A 22,517-nucleotide genomic window follows, 5' to 3' on the forward strand; every position below is an offset into this window, starting at 1 on the left:
CTACTAATGTAAGTGCATTACTTTTTCTATTATAAACAAGTAAGGCAATAATACACTATGGCCAGTCTTTCATTTTTTGGTCTTTTCTTAATGAGACGGTGTTGCCAGTGTGTGAAAGACATTGCAGCCATCTATCCGGTGATTATCGTCCATAAGATCTTCTGTGCAAGTAAAGGCCTTGGCTGGGCAATAGCCATATGCCTGGTTTTGCTTGTTATCTGGTAAGCAAGTTTTTCTTAAGGTGGCGGTGCATGTTTTGATGTAAATCACTGTGGGGGCACTGTGAAAAGGATTTTCCTCACCATCCTCAACATATTGTCTTGATATTTAATCAAGGATCCATTTGCATCAATTGGGACAATTCTAGCATGGCTTTTCTTACTTTATCTGTTTGTTTTGTATCCCACATTAAGCTGCTGCTTTTTTCATTTATTTGCTGACACATTAGCGCTTTTTTTTTAGCCTATTACAATATTTGTAGAACCTATTGCTCAACTTGCTGAAATTATCTTGACTGTATGCTTGATTGTCATGTCAGTTCTTCGATTTGCTTTCCTGATTTCTGCAAAGAACATGAGGTAGAACTTCACTAGCTTACATTCCAAACCTTTCCTGCCGTATGTCACCAATAACCACAGACTGCAGGTTTTGACCCTTTGATTTTCGAATCCTTTTGATTTAATTTTTTAGTCCTGATATGTGCAGGCTCCTATCCCTCCACAATACTGTCCTATAAGGACTGTCTGACGCCACGGTGTTTGCTGCCACATTGCACATTTATTTTACAGTGCTTTTTATGGCTCACACTATGGTACAAGTGCAGTGAAGACGTTCCCTTATTTGTTAGTCTGTATTTGTCTACAGACAACATTGCCATTGGATGGTGGAATGGTGAAGGTTGTAATGATTTTAAGCTTCTGTGTATTTGGATATTTTTATCAAATATTTAATACATTTTCCAATTTTTTTGATCTAGGATTTGCATTCAGATACTATATCTCTGTGGCTCTATATGTGGCACCTTTCACTATGCTTATCTTCCCTTGGTATAGATTAGTGTTTTCTTCATGACAAAGATATTGCAAGCTCACTTTCTAGCAGCATTAAAAGGGTATTTTTCTTTACTGTAAGCATTTAACAGAAATCATGGAACCCTTGCATGCACTGTAGAGATGCACTGAATAATTTTTTCTCAATGTTGGATCAAGCTTGGTGAGAAAGAAAAAAGGCAGCATCTTACCATTTCACATAAGTCACACACTTGCATTTTAACCTCTTCAGACAGTTTTCTGTGATCTTCTGCCATTTTAATAAAAAAAAAGGCATCTATTGGGAAAAAAAAAAAAAAAAAAGTGTTCAGAATTTAAATAAAAAACAATTTTGTAAACCTGTAACCTATATCTAAACACAATGTAGAACAGATCATTCTCACAACTGGCAGTGTAAAATTAGCCATAACTGAAAGGCCAAGAATCATATCATGCAAAACATATATTCTATGCATTAAAGTGGTTGTAAAGCCTAAACAGGTTTATGTGTCAGCATCCCCCACCCCCTCCCCCCTTTTACTTACCTGACCCCTCATTCGATCCAGCGATGTTTGCATCTGCAGCTCTTCTCTCTGCTCACTTCCGGGTCTCGCTGGCTTTGCTGGGTCACCCGAAGGCCATTGGCTCCCAGTGCTGTCAATGAAAGCCAGTGATGAGGGAATGGGGCTGAGTCCCTCTGTCTGTGTCAATGGACGAAGCAGCGGGGCTCGGGTGCCCCCATGGGAATCGGCTTCCCATGGGGGAACTGAACAGAGGGGAGGGGCCTGGAGCACCAGCGAGGGACCTGAAAAGAGGAGGATCTTGCCTGCTCTGTGCAAATCCATTGCACAGCGCAGCTAAGTAGAGACATGGTTTGTTTATTTTTTTTAACTTTTACAATCACTTTAAGGGGAAAAAAACAAAAAACAACAATTTTGAAATCAGCTCCCTACAACCATTGGCTCCTGCTGTGAATCCCAGCCACTGAGGAGGCAGTGGTGGGCGGGGCCAAGCCATGTGCTGTGTTTGTCTTACAGACACCAAGAGCGCCAGCGGGAACCTGGGAAGAGGAGGATCAAGGCTGCTCTATGCCACACAATTGCACAGAGAAGGAAAGAATGACATGTTTGCTATAATAAAAAAAAAAAAAACACACACACAACCACACACACACGTGGGCCTTTAGAATTATTTTAAAATTCCCAATCTACTTGGTGACAGACACCATTTAGGGAGCACCTGCAACATGTTAAATATACTGCCTTTGAAGCCGTTTTTCTCTAACAGCTCCTTAGACCAGCATTTTTTTCCCCACATTCACCATGTACCCGGAACTGGCAACATATGGTGGTAGAGAAAGCGGCTCATCTTTTAAAGTATCTATATTCAAAACACAAAAATCATTCGTTTTCAGATTGAATTTAAATGTCTAGCTTACTCATATTTAGCTTTAAGTTCTTAATGTTTGGGAATATGTAAAGAACCTCACACATTTACTTCCTTCTTGAATTCTGTGACATGTAGCCATTATGCTACATTATGCTGCGGTGAGTAGGCACAAGTGGTGAAACGTTTTCCTTAATGTATGGCATGCATTAAGGTAAAAAGGATCACCTACAAACCACGTACACTATATCACACTATATAGTTCATTTTAAAACAAACAGTCACTTACACTCTGTAAAGAAGGTCTGTAGGACTCGATTGCGGACTTTTTCCTGGGATTTTTCCTGGGATTTTAGCTTCTTATACAAATGTTCGTCTCCCGTAGACTCAATCCATAACATGGCGTCTGCTATATAATGATTCTTTACTTTATATTTTGCCTAAAAGAAAAAGCTTCAGATGTCAGTTGATACATCTCTACATTTCAGGCACGAGTGAGCATATATGCTGGTTTATAGCAATCTACAGCAGTAAAGGGACCCGGTCACACATTAAAAAATAAAAATTAAAATAGAGTTTGGCTACTGTAGGGAAACTTAAAGTAGTACTAAAGATTTGGCTTAAAAAAAAATAAAGAAATAAAAAAGACTTACCTGCACTGTGTGATGGTTTTACACAGAGCAGCCCTGATATTACTCAGGTCACCCGCTGGCACCCTGGGCTTTTCTCCCTTGACCAGTGCCCCCCCCCAACAGCAAGCCGCTTGCTATGGGGGCACTGGTGAGTGCTCGTTCCCAAGCCCTGCTCTATGCGTCCATAAGATACAGAGCCACGGCTCGGTCCCGCTCTCTCTTCATTCCCTCACTGGATGCGACTCACTAAAGCGGGAGCCAATGACTCCTGCTGCTGTCTTAGCCAATGAGAAGAGGGAGACTTAGGGCAGCTCTCCTGTACATCACTGGATTGAGAGGGGGTGCTGCAGGAGTAGCTGTACACAGAAGGCTTTTTACCTTCATGCATAGAATACATGAACAACCACTTTAGTTCCATAGCACAGCATCGAATTACTGTCCGTGCTGGCCCAACTCCCCTGCTCTTCACCTCCCTACATAAGAGCGAAGGGGAATACTAGAGAGTGTCACTTGAGTAACAGGTCTGAGTCTGTCCACATCACATCCAATACGGCAGCATCCAGAATTGGTGTCAAGGCTTTGGAGAGGTTTTTTTTTTTCGTTTTGTTTTACAGAATATGCATAAAATACTTTAAAATGTAATCTTTTCAGAAGATTTTTCTTTTAATAAATGGTCTCTAAAGAATAAACTTATGAAGGAAATCTGTGGACTTCAATTTCTGAGAAACTGGGCATCACTGGTGGCATCAGTTTGAAGCATGTGACAAGTGAAGTTAGTATTTTTTCTCGAGTCAATGTTTCAGAAATGTCTGAAGCTCTGGAGGTTTAACCATGATACACAGGCATCTTCAATTTTCATAAAAAAATCAGCAACAGCAGCCACTGCATTTTCCTTGATAATTTTTCACATTTTCTACCTCTTGGGATTCCTGGCCATTTACAAACCTCTAGCCAACTCCCAGCACCATCCAGTTTTAGCACTTTTAATTCCCTGTTAGGATAACTGACGGCAAAGCTTGGCAAAAAAAAGGGAATCTGGATTTTCTGAAATGTCATCCCATGTGCAGATATGATGTATAAGCTGTGAAATCCATGTAGCAATCACTGTAGTGGTTATAATTACAGCTGGTCACTTTTGGAGGTGCATGTAAAAAATGATCTCTATAAATCTCGCTCTCTATAAATAGCACTCCCAAAACGCCCGTGCCCATTGAAGTAAATGGGCAGCACTTCCAAAGCGCCTTAAAATAGTTTTGAAAATGCTGCAAAGCGGGATTTTCTTCAAGGTCATGCGACCTTAAGAAATTCACCCCGCAAGCGCTAGAAAAGCTCTGCAAAAACAACTGGTGCTTTAGCGACGCTGTAGTGTGAAAGGGGTCTTAGAGAGGTGGGGATGGAGAAGCAGCAGTACACCGAGCATGGGGGGGGGGGGTATATCAGCATATGTTCTGGCCATTGGAGGACAGGCAGGTAGTTCTCCCAGCACAGCCAGAAAACAGACAACAATATAAACAAAAAAGCCAGAGCTACTACCCATACATCACATAGATAGCAGAGCTCCCAGGTGCTCGAACCACAGTCGTTGGCCGAGTAGGAAAATGAGGAAAAGGTGATCCGCACTCCAGTGATTGCTCTTAAACAAATGTAGTATTTATTAACAAGCCACAGTGACCAAACGCAAATAAGAAAGGTTGACGCGTTTCAGCTTATAAGTGCTTAATCATAACCAGTCATATGACTAAGGCCTTATAGGCTGAAACGCACCAACCTTTCTTATTTGTGTTTGGTCACTGTGGCTTAATACATTTTTTGAGAGCAATCATCGGAGTGCGGATCATTTTTTCCTCAGAAAACAGACCACGCTGCAACGGATGTGCTTTTACGCCTAGCATTGTCAGTTTGAAATAGGAAAGCAGGGGGACAGGCAGGTACACCAGGGACTTCACACAAAGAGAGCAATACAAATAGAATCTCCTTTAGAAAAAAAATATTAAAAGTCAGCAGCTACAAATACTGTAGATGCTGACTTTTAATATTTGGACACTTATCTGTCCAAAAATCCAGCAGTATCCTCACCAGAGCCAAATATTTAAATTGCTTTGGGTGCTGCTACCGCCACCATCTCAGCTAAAGTAAATCAGCAGTTAAGCCTTCCAGCTTTACAGCCGGTTCCCTACTGTGCGTTGCACTTTGCGAATGGCCTGACAGAGGGGTGAGGGGGAGCAAAAATCATCAGAGCTCCCATGGCGAGCTCAGCCAACAGCGGGAGTGGGCACCCATCAAAACAAGGTACCTGCCCCCTCCCCCTCCCAGAAAGGTGCTAAATATGGTAGCGGAGTAGGAGGCAAACAAGCAGAGCTCTGCCTCAAATAGTGTATATTTGAATGAAAGATCTCTAATATTCTGCAAGCATATGGCATCCCTCCAAATATGCTTAGTTCAGAAAAACAATCCATGACAACTTTCAATTCCTGCCAAGAATGACGACTTGAGCGCCCAGTCTAACAGCTTTCTAATACACACCCACTCAGATATGGGAATCCAAACACAAAAGCAGGGAGGGGTGGAAGCTGGCTATTCAAGTGCAGTATATACAGGTGATACTCAAAAAATTAGAAAATCATGCAAAAGGTCATTTCACCAATGCAACTTAAAAGGTGAAATGTGTGAGGAGATAGTTCAAGCCGTGATTTGTCAGAATTGTGGCGATTATGGCTTACAGCTCATGAAAACCCCAAATCCGCAATCTCAGAAAATTTGAATATTGTGAAAAGGTGCAATATTCTAGGCTCAAACGGTCCCACTCTAATCAGTCAATTAAGCCATAACACCTGCAAAAGGTTCCTGGGCCTTTAAATGGTCTCTCAATCTGGTCCAGTAGGGATCACGATCATGGGAAAGACTGCTAACCTGATAGTTGTGCAGAAAACCATCATTGACACCCTCCCCATAAGGATGGAAAGCCTCAAAAAGGTAATTGCAAAAGAAGTTGGATGTTCCCAAAGTGCTGTATCAAATCACATTAATAGAAAGTTATGTGGAAGGGAAAAAAAAAGTGTGGAAGAGAAAGGTGCACAAGCAGCAGGGATGACCACAGCCTGGAGAGGATTGTCAGGAAAAGGCCATTCAAAAGTGTTGGGGACTTTCTCAAGAAGTGGACTGAGGCTGGAGTCAGGGCATCAAGAGCCACCACGCACAGATGGATCCTGGACATCGGCATCAAATGTCGTATTTCTCTTGTTAAGCCACTCCTGAACCATAAACAAGAAGCGTCTTACTTGGGCTAAAGAAAAACAGACCTGGTCTGGTGCTCAGTGGTCCAAAGTCCTCTTTTCTGATGAGACAAAATTTTGCATCTCATTTGGCAACCAAGGACCCAGAGTATGGGGGGAAGAATGGAGAGGCACACACTGCAAGATGCTTGAAGTCCAGTGTGAAGTTTCCACAGTCTGTATTGATTTGGGGAGCCATGTCATCTGCTGGTGTTGGCCCACTGTGCTTCATTAAGTCCAGAGTCAACGCAGCCATCTACCGGGAGATTTTGGAGCAACTCATGCTACCTTCCGCAGACGAGCTCTATGGGGATGCCGACTTCATTTTCCAGCAGGACTTGGCACCTGCCCACACTGCCAAAAGTAACAAAACTTGGTATAATGGCCGTGGGATTACTGTGCTTGATTGGCCAGCAAACTCACCCGACCTGAACCCCATAGAGAATCTATGGGGCATTGCCAAGAGAAAGATGAAAAACATGAGACAATGCAGAAGAGCTATAGGCCGCTATTGAAGCATCCTGGTCTTCCACAACACCTCAGCAGTACCACAGGCTGATGGCTTCCATGCCATGCCACATTGAGGCAGCAACTGCTGCAAAAGGGGCCCAAACCCAAACTGAGTACATATGCAAGCTTCTACTTCTCAAAGTATCCTTGTTTTATTGATTGCATGTAATATTCTAATTTGCCGAGATTGTGGATTTGGGGTTTTCATGAGCTGTAAGCCATAATCACAACAATTATGACAAATCACGGCTTGAACCATCTTGCTTTGCATGTAATGAGTCTATCTTATATTTCACCTTTTAAGTTGCATTCGTGAAATAAATTAACTTTTGCGTGATATTCTAATTTTTAGAGTATCACTTGTAGAAGCCTGACACGACACTCTTGACCACCAGCCCATGTACCTGTTCTGAGGCAGACACTTGCACCCGTTCAAGACCAGTGAAGCAGTTTCCCTCCCAAAACAAATCTCAGAGGGGCGTGAAGTTTTACATCAGACCTCTCTGAAATGCAGTATAACCACCCAATGTGAGGATCTGCAGAGTTTTTTTTATACAAGTCTTCTGCCCAGTCAGATACATATACAAGTTGCATGACTTCAAAAATATATTATTATATATTTTATATTATGGATTTAGAAAAAAAATCCGGGGGAGTGATCCTAGAGTTCTGGTTAAAAACCCAAATGCCTTAGTAAACAAGCCAGTTAGGTCTACAGATAACTACACTTGGTCAATCTTAATATGCAACTTTCTAATCGATTAATCACTTGCTAGCTGCTAAACCTACAAAAATGTCCTGGCTGATGTTGTTATAATAGGCTCGTGGCACACATAAGCTTGGTGTCTGTTGAAAATAAGTGATCTGCGAGTCTGTGCAGCCAATCACTTTTAATGTTGTGATAAGAAACACGTTTTCCCTGCCCCATTCTGTGCATGATGGTGAAGCATTGGAGGGCAGAAGAGAAACTGGAGGTCTAATGGACCCCTGATGTCTCCATACAGAGTACCTTTCACCTACAGAGTTCCCTTTACCTGCTCAAAAGGGATCACATAGGAGGCTTTTCCTCCAGAAATTTGAATTTGATAAATAGCTGTGCCAATACCATGCGACAAAAAAAAATAAAAAAGAATATTGTAACGGCCACAGTTTTATTGTCCAGGGTCTGATTTCAGAAAATATATATTTGGGGATGTACATTTTCTAGCAACAAAATGCGGATTTTAATATGCAACATTAAGAATTGCCCTGGAGAGCAAGTAGTTAAAGAAAAAAACACTGGTATTCTACACAGATATATAATATTACAAAAATGCTGTTGGACTAGTCACTCCGACTTTTTTTTTTCTTTTCACAAAACACACAACACACCTTTGTAATCCTGCATCCGACACCTACACTGATAGAAAACACTGATAGAAATCACTGATCTGTACTTATGAAACAGCAAAAGTGTTACCAGAAGGAGGTGTCAAAGACTCCTCAGGCAGAGGGTACCTGGATGAAATTTGCATTCCACAATACCGTAAACGTAAGGCCAGTGTCACATCATGCAAAAACTGATCAGATTTTCATAACTATTTTGTTCCTGAGAATTTTGTTGTCAGTTTTATAAATATGTCCTATGAGATTGACTCTGGCTTTGTCAAGTGCTACTGCTACTCATTTAGGTTACCCACATGAAAGTATAAGCAAACTCAATCACTTAAATTTCATAAGCCTTAAAGAAGACGTATGTTGGGGGATTGTAAAAAAAACAAAAAAAACAAACATGCATACTTGCACCTCTGTGCATTTGCCTCACGTTGGCTCTGAGCCCAAGAACTGAGCGATTACATGACCGCTCAATTCTCAGTCTGCTTGTAGTGGAGGGCATTGATTGTCAGTCACTGCTCCCGCTCTGCTCCTCGATCACTCAGTGGAGAGCTGTACAGTGAGGCACAGCTGGCTCTGGCTGTAAATCACATTCAAAGACAGCTAGGTAGATCCCAACAATATTGGTCGGGAACCTTCCTGAGCCAGAAGCAGCTTGTCTCCTCTGATAGCTCTGTCTTGCAGGGTCCCACAAGGATTGGCTTTATCTCCAATCCTTTTTAATATCTATACATTAAATTTAGCATTTGTAAAGTAGGATGGAACACTGGTCCCTGCGATAGCAGGTCTGGACATAGTAGTCCATGGAGCCCCTACCACCATGTTTACTATTTCTGCATACCAAGATCTTCTGGGCCACAAGAACTACCGACTTCCTTTCTCGCTTGATCCTGCAAAGTCGTCCAGGTAGCAGCAGAATAGGAGGGAATGCATAAACCAGTGAGAACTGATCCCATGGGGTCACCAACGCATCTGTTCTGCATGCGAGTGGATCCTTTGTTCTTGACACAAAGTTGTCCACTGTTGTTGAATCCGAAAGCAAACAGATCTACATCCGGGATCCCCCAGCTTTGGCATATAGCCAGGAAGATGCCAGGGTGAAGGGACCATTCCCCCGGGAACAACTGCTGGCGACTGAAGTAGTCTGCCTGCCAGTTTTCTACCCCTGGAATGAAGATTGCCAAAATGCACAGCACATGTTTTTCTGCCCAGGTTAGGATATGGGTTACCTCTCCCTGGGCTGCCCTACTTCTGGTGCCCCCTTTGTGATTGATATAAGTCACTGCTGTGGCACTGTCGGATTGAATCTTGACAGAAGAATTAGAGGTCGACCGATATATCGGCCGGCCGATATATCAGCCGATATTTGCCGTTTTTTAAATAATCGGCATCGGCCAATTGTGCTGATAAAAACTACAGCGGGACTTTGAAATGACTTCTGTATAGAAGTCAGTGTAAGTTGACTGAGTCCTCATAGATACCCTTTCCTCCTCTCTGGGCAGGCTGCCAAGAAAAGAACAAAATGATACAATGTTTACACTTGAATGAATGAAATCATCTCTGTGTGTAGAAGTTCTCAGTTTAACCATTTAAAGACTAAATCTTTTCTGACACTTGTTGTTTACAAGTAAAAATCCTGTATTTTCTGCCAGAAAATCACTTAGACCCCCCAAAAATGATATATTTTTTTAGCAGAGATCCTAGGGAATAAAATAGCGGTTGTTGCAATATTTTATGTCACACGGCATTTGCACAGAGGTCTTTCAAATGCATATTTTTTTCGGAAAAAAATACACCATTTAAAAAATAAAAATAAAATAAACAACAGTTAAGTTAGCCCATTTTTTTTTTTTTTTTGTCCAAAAGTTTTGACTACCTGTTTTTATTGAATATATAGGTTTTATTTTTTTATTTTTTTATCTAAATCATACATACAAGTAAACTGATTGGAGGTTTATTTTGTTTAATAAATGTTTAAGTGTAACAAATTTTCTGTATCACTTATGAAGACTGCTTTCACACTGGAGCGGGAAGGAGTTGATGGTAAAACGCAAGTTTTAGCGGCTCTTTACCATCATTTTAGCGGTGCTATTTGGCTGCTAGTGGGGCACATATAACCCAGCTAGCGGCCAAGGAAGAGGTTAAATACGCCCATGAAGCACCGCTGCCAAAGCGCATTGCATGCGCTTCGGCAGTGGTGCCCATTCATATCAATGGGCAGGAGTGGTGGAGGAGCGGTATACACCACTCCAAACGTGCTGCTTGCAGGACTTTTTTTTTTTTTTAAGATCCTGCCAGCGCATCGCCTCAGTGTGAAAGCACTCTGTCTTTCACGCAGACTGCAGGGGAGCCATTTTGCAGGCACTTTACAGGCGCTATTTTTAGCCCAAAAGCGAACGCCCCAGTGGGAAAGGTGTGTTAGATCAAGGGGGATTAAAAATAAATAAATAAATAAAATAAAATCGGCCTAACATATCGGCCCAAATAAAAAAAAAAAAAAAAATGGGCATCATATATCGGCTATCGGCCGCCATGATTTCTAAATATCGGCATCGGCCAGAGAAAAACCCATATTGGTCGACCTCTAAGAAGAATTCTGCAACCTGAATGTCCAGGCCCTTAGGGCTAGATGCGCTGCCTGAATTTCTAGAATGTTGATGGGCAAGGTCCTTTCGGTTCTTGACCATTTTCCCTTGGATAGACACATCTTCCAGGACTGCTCCCCAACCTGAAAGGCTGGCATCTGTTATTACTACCTTCCAGGTAACCGGCAAGAAGGATTTCCCCTTCTGCAGATTTTCGTATATCCTCCACGAGCTGAGGCTCCGACGTACTTTTGGCGACAAACGTACTGAAAAATCTAGTGCCTGGATCTTCTTGTTCCAGGCCGATAGGATACTGTTTTGCAGCAGTCTCGAATGAAACTGAGCATAGGGAACTGCTTTGAATGAAGCTCCAACAACCTCATGCAAAAAGGCGAATAGAAGGACCCTTCTTTGCCCCGTCCCCTTGGATCAGCGCCTTTATGGCGCTGATCTTTGCCTGGGGTAAACACACCTTCTTCCGGGCTGTATCTATGACCAGACCCAAGTACTCTAATCTACTTACTGGCTTTAAAGAAGATTTCTCTAGGTTCATGAGCCAACCTAGGTATTCCAGGTAGCTGACTGTGGTGACCACATTTTGGTCCAAGTGGAATACCGACTGGTCTATTAAGAGCAGGTCGTCCAGGTATGCTATTATTGTTATACCTCGAGTCCTTAACCTGGCCAGGGGAAGGGCCAGAAGTTTTGTAAACACCCGAGGTGCAGTAGCTAGACCGAAAGGCAAGGCTACAAACTGAAAATTAAGTCCTTCTACTTCGAAACACATACTTCTGGTGAGCAGGGAAAATACATGCAGGTATGCATAATTGATGTCAATTGATGCCAGAAGCTCTGCCCCTTGTAGGATGAAGACTACTGATCGGATTGATTCCATGCGAAAAGAGGAATTGATTTCGATCTTTGAGATCTAAAAATGGGCCTGCCATCCTCATTTGGTTTTGGTAGCGTAAAAAGGTTTGAATAAAACCCTGACCCCTGCTCTTCCACAGGAACCACCATGATCACCTTTTGCGACAAAAGTCGGTCTAACGCGAGAGCGAGAGCGAGAGAGAGCGAGAGAGAGCGAGAGAGAGCGAGAGAGAGCGAGAGAGAGCGAGAGAGAGCGAGAGAGAGCGAGAGAGAGCGAGAGAGAGCGAGAGAGAGCGAGAGAGAGCGAGAGAGAGCGAGAGAGAGCGAGAGAGAGCGAGAGAGAGCGAGAGAGAGCGAGAGAGAGCGAGAGAGAGCGAGAGAGACAGACACACACTTCTTTTTCTCTGAATCTTTGGGGACATTTGACCTGAGGAAGCCACGAGATGGGAACTCTAGTTTGTAACCTAGAGCAATTGTGGAAACCACCCATCTGTCCCGAAATTCTGTCAGACCTTTGAGAACTGCAGAAGTCTTCCCCCCTTCATAAAGAGGCGTTAGTGTTCTGTCTTGCCGGCTTCCTCCTCCAGGACTTCTCTTGTCCCTAGTGTTCACCCTAAAAGTTTACCTCTTGAACCTGACGGTGGAGGCCGTTGTGACTGCCTGGAGGCAGATGCCCATGGCACCAGAGAAAGAGCCAGTTTAAATGAGGGACGTTTACTCTTTTTCTTAACTGGAAAAACGGTACTTCTTCCAACTTGATATTTTTTGGATATACTTGTCCAAATCCTCCCCAAACGGCTTCTCACAGTGAAAAGGAAAACCTGCCAGGAGCTTCTTCCATGGCACTTCGGCTGACCAACCTTTAAACCATAAGATTCTACGCATATGTACCAACCCAAGCGTAAAGAAAGAGGTTTGAAGAATAGAATCTCTGATTGCGTCGATTGCAAAGCACAAAGCCGCTGGCAGCTCAGTTAATTCCTAGGCCTGCTGTTCAGGGAACACCTTGAGCACCTGTTTCAAGTGGTTTCTCAAGGATTGACATACCCCCCCCCCGCTGCAGGTTGAGCGACTGAACCTGCCAGGGAGAAAACGTTTAACAGGAATTCCAATTTTTTTTTTTATCAGTTTACTCCCTAAGCATTTGTGCATTGTCAACCGGACAAGACAAACTTCATTCGTTCACAGAGGATATAAAAGCGTCAATTGCTAGTATACTCCACATCTTAGTAATTTTTTTCCTCCATAGGATAAAGTGTTGAAAACGTCGCAAGAGGAAAAAAAATGCTTTTACGGGTGATTCCAATCAGAATGCATAAGCTTTTCTAGTAATGAATGGACAGGAAAGGCACTCAAGACTTGCGGGGCTTTAGTGAACTCAAACAGGAAGTGGGCTCGTCAACCGACTCTGTGGGCACTGATGGGTGATGCTGGAGGGTGCCGATGGGTGGCGCTGGCGGGGGGCACAGGTGGGCACTAAGGATGTGCAGTAGCAATCTGCAGCAGCTCGCCGTGATCGGTACTGATGTCCCGATCACGGCCGCCGGTGATCAGCATTTTTCTCTCCTCACGCTGTCAGCGTGAAGAGAAAAAATAGCCGATTACCGGCCCTGTTTACATCACGTGATCAGCTGTCATTGGCTGACAGATGATCACATGGTAAGGGGTCGGGATCGACCCCTTACTCCGATCTGTGATCCAGCGAGTCTCAGACTTGCTGATCACAGAGCGTGCTGCGCGCACCCTGCAAGGGAGCGCAGGCCACTCGGGCACGGGACGACGTCAATAGACATAGTCCCGACAAAGCAGGTCCTCACTGTAGCCATCATTCAGATATAGCGCGAATCTGTAGAGGTTAAAGGAGAAAACCCAACAAGGATTACAAAAATTCCTTAGGATTTCCCTTACCTTATCCAGCTGCAGGGTTCTGTGGTAACAGACCCAATCTTCACCTCTCACGGTGGGCTCAGTTTAGAAAACCTTCTGGGACTGGGGTCCCCTTTTTCGGGGGATCCACAGCCCTGTAAAAAGCACCCCTCCAAAAATATGGCTGAAAAAAACAAATACTGGATCCCAGGGTCCTGTTCTCTAATAAGAGAAGTGTTACAGACAAAACCTTGTTTCTTCGGGCAAGAGGTCCACGTACCGTTCAAATCGGCCTGGAAAAGACACTTTGAACTAATCTGGTTGCATGGCTTGCCCCAGTAAGAAATATTCCAGCGGAGCTCAGGACAGCCCATATTTACTTGTGACCAACACCTAAGACAAATGCGAAAAAACCTGAGGAGGGGAGGGGTTATATGGGGAACTGAACTTCCTGTTTAGGGTGTGCCATTGTCCCCCACCTGAAGGTGCCATATAACCCATACAGTTATTACTGTGGCTCCGTGCCCTGTGATATACAATACAGAATTTTTTTTTGCTAGACACATATAATTTTCAAAATAGATCAATATTTTAAATGTGCACATTTTATTAAAATAACTAGTGATCCTGCAATGAAGATCCTTGTGTGGGCTTTTTGCTTTTATAGGACGACACTGTCCCAGTCTCCCAATTATGCTCATTCATTGTCATCCTGTTACAATCACTCCTAATTGAGCCTACAAGCTTTTGTGCCAATGAATAATGCACAGGCATATTCCACTGTTGTCACCAGCAGGAAACCCAAACTGAGAAATGTCATGTGCAGTTGCTGGATTGCATGTAGATGTAAAGTGGCTGCAGGACATCAACATTGCTAATATGCAACAAAGAAAGTATAAAACAAACCCAGCTTTTTATAATAGACAATGCTTTAGCAATTCAAAAGGCATTTAGTTAAGAGCTATATTGCAGTAAAAAAAAAATATGACTTGTAGGTTTGTAAGACAAACGGGTACCAATTGTGAGTATAAATTACCATTTCCCATCATCTGCACACATATTCATCTCTTTCATCAGTCTACTTAAGCATGTACATTTCAAAGAACAATCAGCAAATACCGATGATGATGAATGGATAATAAATGATGATAGACAGATTGATGAATGTATGAATAATAATAAATGGATGTATAATGAATGGATAATGACGAATGGACAATAAGTGGTTAATTTACTAAAACTTTAGATTGACACAGTCGCCATCCATCCAGTGGATTTGGATGAAAACGAACATGCTGTCCGTTTTCATCCGATCTTCCCACAGAAAACAGCGGGGCTCTGACACATCCATCCCTGCACACTGAGCGGAGATGGACCTGTTACCCGTCTGCTCAGCACGGATCAACGGAGCGATCTCCTCGCAGAGTGGATCCGCCCCGTGTGAAGAGGGCCTACATTTTGAAAAAAAAAAAAAACGGTATTACAAAATGGAGGTCTCATCTACAAAACAGTCAAGACCAAACTAGAAAATCTAGTTAGGGAATGACTAAATCTAGTTTGGTCAAATCTAAAACTTGCATTAACCAAAAAAAATATAAAAAAAAAAATCCACATCAACTAGATTATGGTACATTACTTTTTCCATTTTCCATCCAATTTTGAATGCCTCCTCCACCAACGCTCGTCGGTCCTGGAACATTAAAAACAGTCAGTCAGTCAAATAACAAAAAGATGCTATATAGAAGACTACTACAGCTAAAAGGGATAGACTGTTATAAATCTGCTCTCTACTTCACTCAACATTAGGGATTAGCTCAGGTGTGTCCAGAACAGCATGACCTATCCCGAGGGAAGCTGTTAAAGTAGAGGCAGTTGGCGGTCCACTATGGGTCGACCGGAACAGTTTTTTCTCTAGCTGATATTTAGAAATCACACCGGCCAATATATGATGCCTTTTTTTTCCACCCGATATTTCTTTTTGGCAGGTGGAACTGGTTGCCACTGGCAGGTTCCACAATGAGCCAATTTGTCAGTTTCAGTTACACTTTATATAACTGAATGCAGAGACCTGCTGTCAGAATTCACCGCGATGTCTGAGGTGGGCGGGACCTGGGGTTGGCCGATATATTGGTCGACCACTACTGTCCACTCTGACAGTCTGCCAGCAGGACAGCTCAGGAGGGTTTGGACTTGTGTCTAAACACATCTCAGCTCATCATGTACATGAAAAATCCTTTTCAAAAAGTGGCGCATTCAAATAAAAAGTCAAAATAAAAATTGGTTATGGACACAATATGGCCATAAGCTTGCGTAAACTCGAAAATCATGTTCATATGAACTTGCTTGACATCCCATTCCAAAACCATAGGAATTTATATGAAGTAGACATCCCCACCCCCTCCAATTAGCATTCCGATTCATCCTAAAGGAGTTCAGTGGGGTGAAGGTCAGAGCTTGGTAGCACCCACTTGAGTTCCACCACACCAGCCATTTCTCAACCAGTGTATCTCAAGAGGTTGCTATAATTTTCCATGAGCTGTGGTTTATTAGCCTCCCACCTGCTGGTGCCTGAATATTTCCTGAGCAAACATCACTTGGCAGAACCAGCAGCACAACATCTTTTTTAGCTATCTGAAAGATTAGCCTTCTGACCATCATGGATAGAAAGGGCATTCTTCCCACCGACATCCAATGTAAGCGTTTTGTTTTGTTTTTTTAACCACCGACACCGGATAAATTGATTTTAACAAGAGTTCCCCAAGACCTGAATGTAAGTTTCTCGGTGGTTAGGAGGTTTAAAAAGGCTGCTTTACACTCCAAACACAACTAATCATGTCTTAAAGAATTCCAGGCATTGTATATTTTTACATGGTTACATTGTACCAGCTTGAACAAATGCAACTATGCATATACCATATCTCAGGGTTAGGCAACCTTTTGGAGCAGTGTGCCAAAAAATATTTTCAGATGACTTGAGAGTGCCGATTTTATACCAAAAAAAATTGGATTTTTTATAAAGTAAAGTAAATGCTGTAAACTATTTAGTAGTGAGAAATTAACATCTTGCACACTCACGCCTCAGATCACTGTCCCCCCTGCAAATCTGCCCCACCAATGTTACCCCTTTCTCATCTGCCCCACCAGTGTACCTCCATGCACATCTTCACCACTGAACCATCTTCTCATCTGTCCTAGCACTGAAATTATCTGCTCATCTGCCCCACCACTGTACCCCCTTGCTCTTCTGTCCCACCTCTGTAACCCCCCTGCTCATCTTCCCTCAAAACGTACACCCTTTTCTCATCTGCCCCACCACTGTACACTACTGCTCCACTACTGTATCCCAATGCTCTTCTGTCTCACTACTGAACAAACAGGGACTGCTCCCCCTAAAAGAACTACACCCAACCTCTTGCTCATCACAAAAGCTGACATTTACAGCTACAGCAAAAGTTAGAGAACCAAACAATGTTTCCCATCTTTTACAATGTGTGTGGGGGGGGGGGAACGGTGTGAGGTGTGGGTCGGTAATGCCACGCTATCCACCTCATCCATTAAGAGAATATTTTGCATTCATTCAAAAAATGCAAAGATTCGTCTGAACAGTGCCTGTGCTGAGCAGCCAACCTCCTGTATTTACAACACATCAGACCAGCCACTGAGCACAGGACCCAGAAAACAAGTGGAGTTCACTGGCATTGCTTCCAAGGGCATCGGCCGGGTATGGTATATGCATTATTACATTGGTCCAATCTGTAACTATGCAAGAATACATCATGCCTGGAATTCACGTTCAATGGAGCCGGCTTCGTGAAAGGGGCATAGTCATGCTGGAACAGATAAGGCCCTTCCTCAAAGAGTTACCACAAGGTTGGAAGTATACCAGCCCTGTATAGAATGTCTTTGCGTGCTGTAAAATGTAATAATAATTATAAGGGGTGACCACATATGTTCGGTCATACAGTTGTTGGTATGATAGTCCTATTTTGTCAATTTACTTTTTGAATAAAAAAGGGGCTTCAAAAATAGCCCACCTAAAAGCCAGACTTGCCAAGGAAAAAAAAGGTACAGATGATGACTTACTGGATACTGCTAGATGCCAACTTACCGATATTTTCTTAAAGAGCTCAGCAAGATCTTCTAACAGCTCAATAAAGTTTAACTCTTTAATGGTCATCTCTAAACTATGAGGTTCTCTGAAAAACACAACATATTCATAATAGATTAAATTGTGCCTTTAAATTGGATTAATGTAATGTTCACACCGGATGTACATTTGCATAATGTAAATGCATCATTTACAATGACAAATTATTTTTAAATGAACAGAAGACAGGAAAAAGCATCCAAAAGCCTACCTTGATATCAAATATATTGCTTTAGTGGTAATGATCTTTTAAACTTAAAGCATCTTGAAAGGAATAATTAATCTTTTAAACTCCTAAAAGTCTCTATTACATGTGAAAGTAGTACGATCGATTTACCAAAGTAATTTTTCATAAATGTGTTTCTAGATAAGAGCAGCCATAATAGGTTCACTTTAAAGTTTTTATTATTGGGCAGAAGGGAGAGAACATATGTTAGGTTTCTTTGTGCCATCTGTAACCACAAACAAGGATATTTACATTGTTTCTTTTGTAGTGCAGAGCCTTTAAATGAAGGAGATCCACACAGATATATCTCAAGTCTATACATTGTTTACAGATTGATATTGGTGCCCACCGGATTACAGAGCATTAGGTAGCAAAGTGACAGCAATCAGAAATAAACTGAAGTTTTTTTATACAACATCTCCTACATTATACTTTATCTCGGACACATATCCAGAGGAAGAGGGAACTCTTGACAATCTAAGGCAATATTGCAAATTATATTTGGAGTCTGCATATTAATCTGACCTTTTATATGGTGACCATACAGGTATCAAGTGATCTTAGAAATAATAGCCATAACCAAAAAGATTGGAGCGTGACATCATCTCTCTCCCACACGTCTAAAATAACAGCCGCAATTATGAGACTAGATTCTAAATTCCTCTCTCCCACATATCTAGTGAAAAACAATATAACTAAGAACACATTATACAGGACAAAGTTCACACATTTCATGCCGTTATAACATCTGACTGCTTTTGGTTTCTTATCTAAAGCACTTGCCCACCGCCCTATTGCAGTTTTACTGCTACCAAGCGGCCGCTGTTCACACGATAGAGATATTATATATATATATATATATACACACACACACACACACGTTATATAGTTTCCGTTAGCATAGGTCACACCAGTACGGTCAGTATCGGGGCATTTCAGTTCACAAGAAAAAAATAAATAAAAAATACATTAAAAAAAAGGGACATGCAGCATTTTTCCTGCACTGGCCTGTACTGAAATGCTTTAAAAACATGTTAAGAATGTGCATGCAGAAACACATTCAGAACATATATGGAATGCGTTTTTGTGACTCTATCGCCGCGGGGATACCCGCAAATTGTCTCACGGGGCGGCTGAGCTGAACGGGGAGATGCCGTTGTAAACAGCATCTCCCTGTTCTGCCTAGCAACAAGTGACACTGATCTCTGCTCCATGTGATTGGAGCAGAGATCAATGTTCACCAACACACAGCCCAGCCCCCCACAGTAACACGCCACTAGGAACATTAACCCCTACACTGCCACCCCCTGGTTAACCCCTTCACTACCAGTGTCATTTACACAGGAATCACTGCATTTGTATAGCACTGATTGCTGTATAAATGACAATGGTCCCAAAAATGTGTCAAAAATGTCCGCCATAATGTCGCAGTCACAATAAAAGTCGCTGATCGCCGCCATTACTAGTAAAAAAATAAATAAATAATTAATAAAAATGCCATAAAACTATCCCCTATTTTGTAAATGCTATAACTTTTGCGCAAACCAATCAATAATCGCTTATTGCATTTTTTTTACCAAAAATATGTAGAAGAATACGTATCGGCCTAAACTGAAGGGGGGGGGGAGGGGAAGTTTTTTTTATATATATTTTTGAGGGATATTATAGCAATAAAATAATGCGTTTTTTTCAATATTGTCGCTATATTGTTGTTTATAGCGCAAAAAATAAAAACCGCAGAGGGGATCAAATACCACAAAAAGGAAACTATATTTGTGGGGGAAAAAAGGATGTCAATTTTGTTTAGGAGCCACATCGCACGACTGCGCAATTGTCAGTTAAAGCGACGCAGTGCCGAACCGCAAAAAGTGGTCTGGTCTGGTCTTAAGCCAGCACAATGGTCCGGTCTGAAAGTGGTTAAAGAACCACCAAAAGTTCCACTGTCACAAACTGCGAGTAAGCAGGCTCCTTACTGAAGAGACAAGAAAAGTCTCCTCTTCTGCAATAAAATACCCCAATCTGCCTGCTTGCAGCATTCTTTGGCATGAGTGTCATCATCCCGCTCTAGCCAGTGAAGACGGCTGAGGCCGGCACCCAGTAGAAGATGCCAGCACTGGCGAGGTACAGTCACCACAGAAGGAAAGGCAAGTTTAACTGCATTAACAGTGAAACAGGAGCTTGCAACACTAGTTCTTCAAAAACATAAAAAGATGAAGCCAGCTCACCACCATACCAGGTCCAGGTAGAGCTGCAAATATCAGTAGTTTTACATGTGGCTTTTCTCTTACAGTGAATTTGAGAGGAGCTGCTAAAAAAGGACCAATAAAAGTAAAGAAGCAACTCACCTAGTCCGCAAACATGTTGTTGTGTTGTTTGAGGCATGCATGAAAACGGGCCATAACATATACATCTTCATTAACTCACAATTCTCAATTCGTTCGGCACTTGTGTGAGAAAACCAGAAGGTGACTGGTTCAACTATGAGATAAAAAAAAAAAAAGAAATTAAAGAATGGGTATTACGCATATAACATGCAAAGAAAAAAGCAACTAAAGCCAGACTCTAGTTTCAAATCATGCAGATTTTAGGACGATATGTGCTTGTCACCCCCGTCCCCCTGAAATCATTACCCCACCTAGCCTACTCTCTTTATTGCCTTCTCTGTGTATGTCAAATGAGACGCTGAGAAGGGGTTCCAGTCATCACAGCATTTTAACAAAAATCTTCCCAGAATATATATGTGGGTGTTTTATTTACCTGTAAAAACCTCTTATGCAGACATCTGAAATCTCCTGCTGGGTACCATTTTGGATGTGATGTCAACAGCCCCAGAAGACTCACAGATGTCACTTTAAGCCCCATACACACTATCAGATTTTCTGCTGACTTTTTCCTTCAGATTTACCAAAACCACATAATATGAGGTCAAACCTTAGGGGTTTCAATGTGTGTGCAATCAGGCAGGCCCTTCTACTACATGGTTTTGATAAATCTGAAGACAAAAATCAGCAGAAAATCTGATCATGTGTATGGGGCTTAAGTGACACTCTATAACAGTGGCGGCTGGTGCTCCATCGGTCGGGGGGGGGGGGGGGGCAGACAGACCTCCGACTCCCTCCCCCGTCGCTACTTATAAATGGTTGCACTTTACATAGTTTGATGCATAGTTGTATTGATCGCTCCAAAAAGGTATATGTATACTGGATATGCTTTCTTTGATATGTTTAAAGAGATTCTGCATCTGATGTACTGTATTTATTAAGGATGTATATGGTTTTGCACAACTATTTTTATTTATTTTTTGCACTTGGCATATTCAGATGCAAATTTGGTGTGGTTTTTCATAAGTACCACCCGTCACCTGCCCAATGCCATCACATAGGAGGCTTGCTAGTCCCCTTGTGATAGCAATACAGGCAATAAAATAAAAAAAAATAAAAAGAAGAAGATATTACATTTTTTTACATCAATTCTGCCACCCTGCACACAGTCCATTCATTTTGGGTACTACATTTTTTGCCATTTAACAGGTGCATGTAGTTTTGAGGCCTGAGGTATTTGGTATCCATTTACTCTACACTATCACACATTTTTTTATTCTGTACCAAAAAATGGGAAGTAAATTGTGTGTGTTTGCACCAAAATCTATTTGAATGTGTTTTTTCCTAACATAGGATTTGATAAAGAGTTAAACCGGCATGGGAAAAAAAAAATAATAAATCGCAACTGCTGTACCTTTTTTTATTCTACAAGGCTCCTATCCTGAATGCAATTCTTTCATAATGTTCAGAAGAGGGAGGTTAAACCTCACCTACCCGCAGCAGCTCCTAAAAGCCTTTGTGTACATGGACACAATCCTTTATGGAGTGGAGTTTAGGAGCTGAAAGTGTACATGAAACCTAAGACACAGGCTGGAGAGCCTGTGACTGGCAGAAACCAGCCCACCAGGGTTGGCAACAACATTAAATTTACTGACAGTTTGTAAAAATCAGTGATTTTTTTTTTACAACTGCCAGTAAATATCAGGGGCTGATAATTTCATGCTGTGTTGACTTAAAGGGGTTGTAAAGGTAAATGTTTTTTCACCTTAATGCATTCTATGCATTAAGGTGAAAAAACATCTCACACTGCCAGCGCCCCCAGTCCCCCCGTTTTACTTACCTGACCCCTCGAAAATCCCGCGCTCGCCCCCGCTGTCCTCTTCGCCGCTCAGCCTGGCCGCTGATTGGCTGGAGTGGATGGATTGAAAGCAGCGCAGCCATTGGCTCGCGCTGCTGTCAATCACATCCAATGACGCAGCGCGCCGGGGGGCGGGGCCTTGTGATACAGCGAGCGGCTATAGCCGCCGGCTGTATCACGGGAGCGCGCCCGCAGTGCTTCTCACCAATGCGAGGGAGCTCGCATTAACGTGAGAAGCACCTGCGGGAGGAAGCAGAGACAGCCGCCGAGGGACCCCAGAAGAGCAGGTTCGGGGCCACTCTGTGCAAAACGAGCTGCACAGTGGAGGTAAGTATGACATGTTTGTTATTTTAAAAAAATAAAAAATTTTACTTTACAACCCCTTTAAGTGTAAATCAAGCAAATTACTTTGCTATAGGTATTGTCAGCGTTTCCATATCAT

The 22,517-nt window shown here is 42.3% G+C and overlaps 1 protein-coding gene across 2 annotated transcripts in view; it reads right to left on the minus strand.

Moving 5' to 3' along the window:
• The window catches only part of TTC3 (tetratricopeptide repeat domain 3), a 185,910-nt gene that overhangs the window by 132,631 nt on the left and 30,762 nt on the right, over positions 1 to 22,517 (minus strand). For both annotated transcript variants that reach the window (XM_077479912.1, XM_077479911.1), the window contains exons 5-9: positions 20,242 to 20,374; positions 17,632 to 17,719; positions 15,160 to 15,213; positions 2,704 to 2,854; positions 1,241 to 1,326 (exon numbers count right to left, since the gene is read on the minus strand). In XM_077479912.1, coding sequence (XP_077336038.1) covers positions 1,241 to 1,326; positions 2,704 to 2,854; positions 15,160 to 15,213; positions 17,632 to 17,719; positions 20,242 to 20,374 — 512 coding nt within the window. The remainder of the gene's footprint in view (positions 1 to 1,240; positions 1,327 to 2,703; positions 2,855 to 15,159; positions 15,214 to 17,631; positions 17,720 to 20,241; positions 20,375 to 22,517) is intronic.

Source organism: Lithobates pipiens, unplaced genomic scaffold (genome assembly GCF_037356315.1).
Source record: "Lithobates pipiens isolate NorthernLeopardFrog02 unplaced genomic scaffold, aLitPip1_a1.2 Scaffold_16, whole genome shotgun sequence".
Taxonomy (NCBI): domain Eukaryota; kingdom Metazoa; phylum Chordata; class Amphibia; order Anura; family Ranidae; genus Lithobates; species Lithobates pipiens.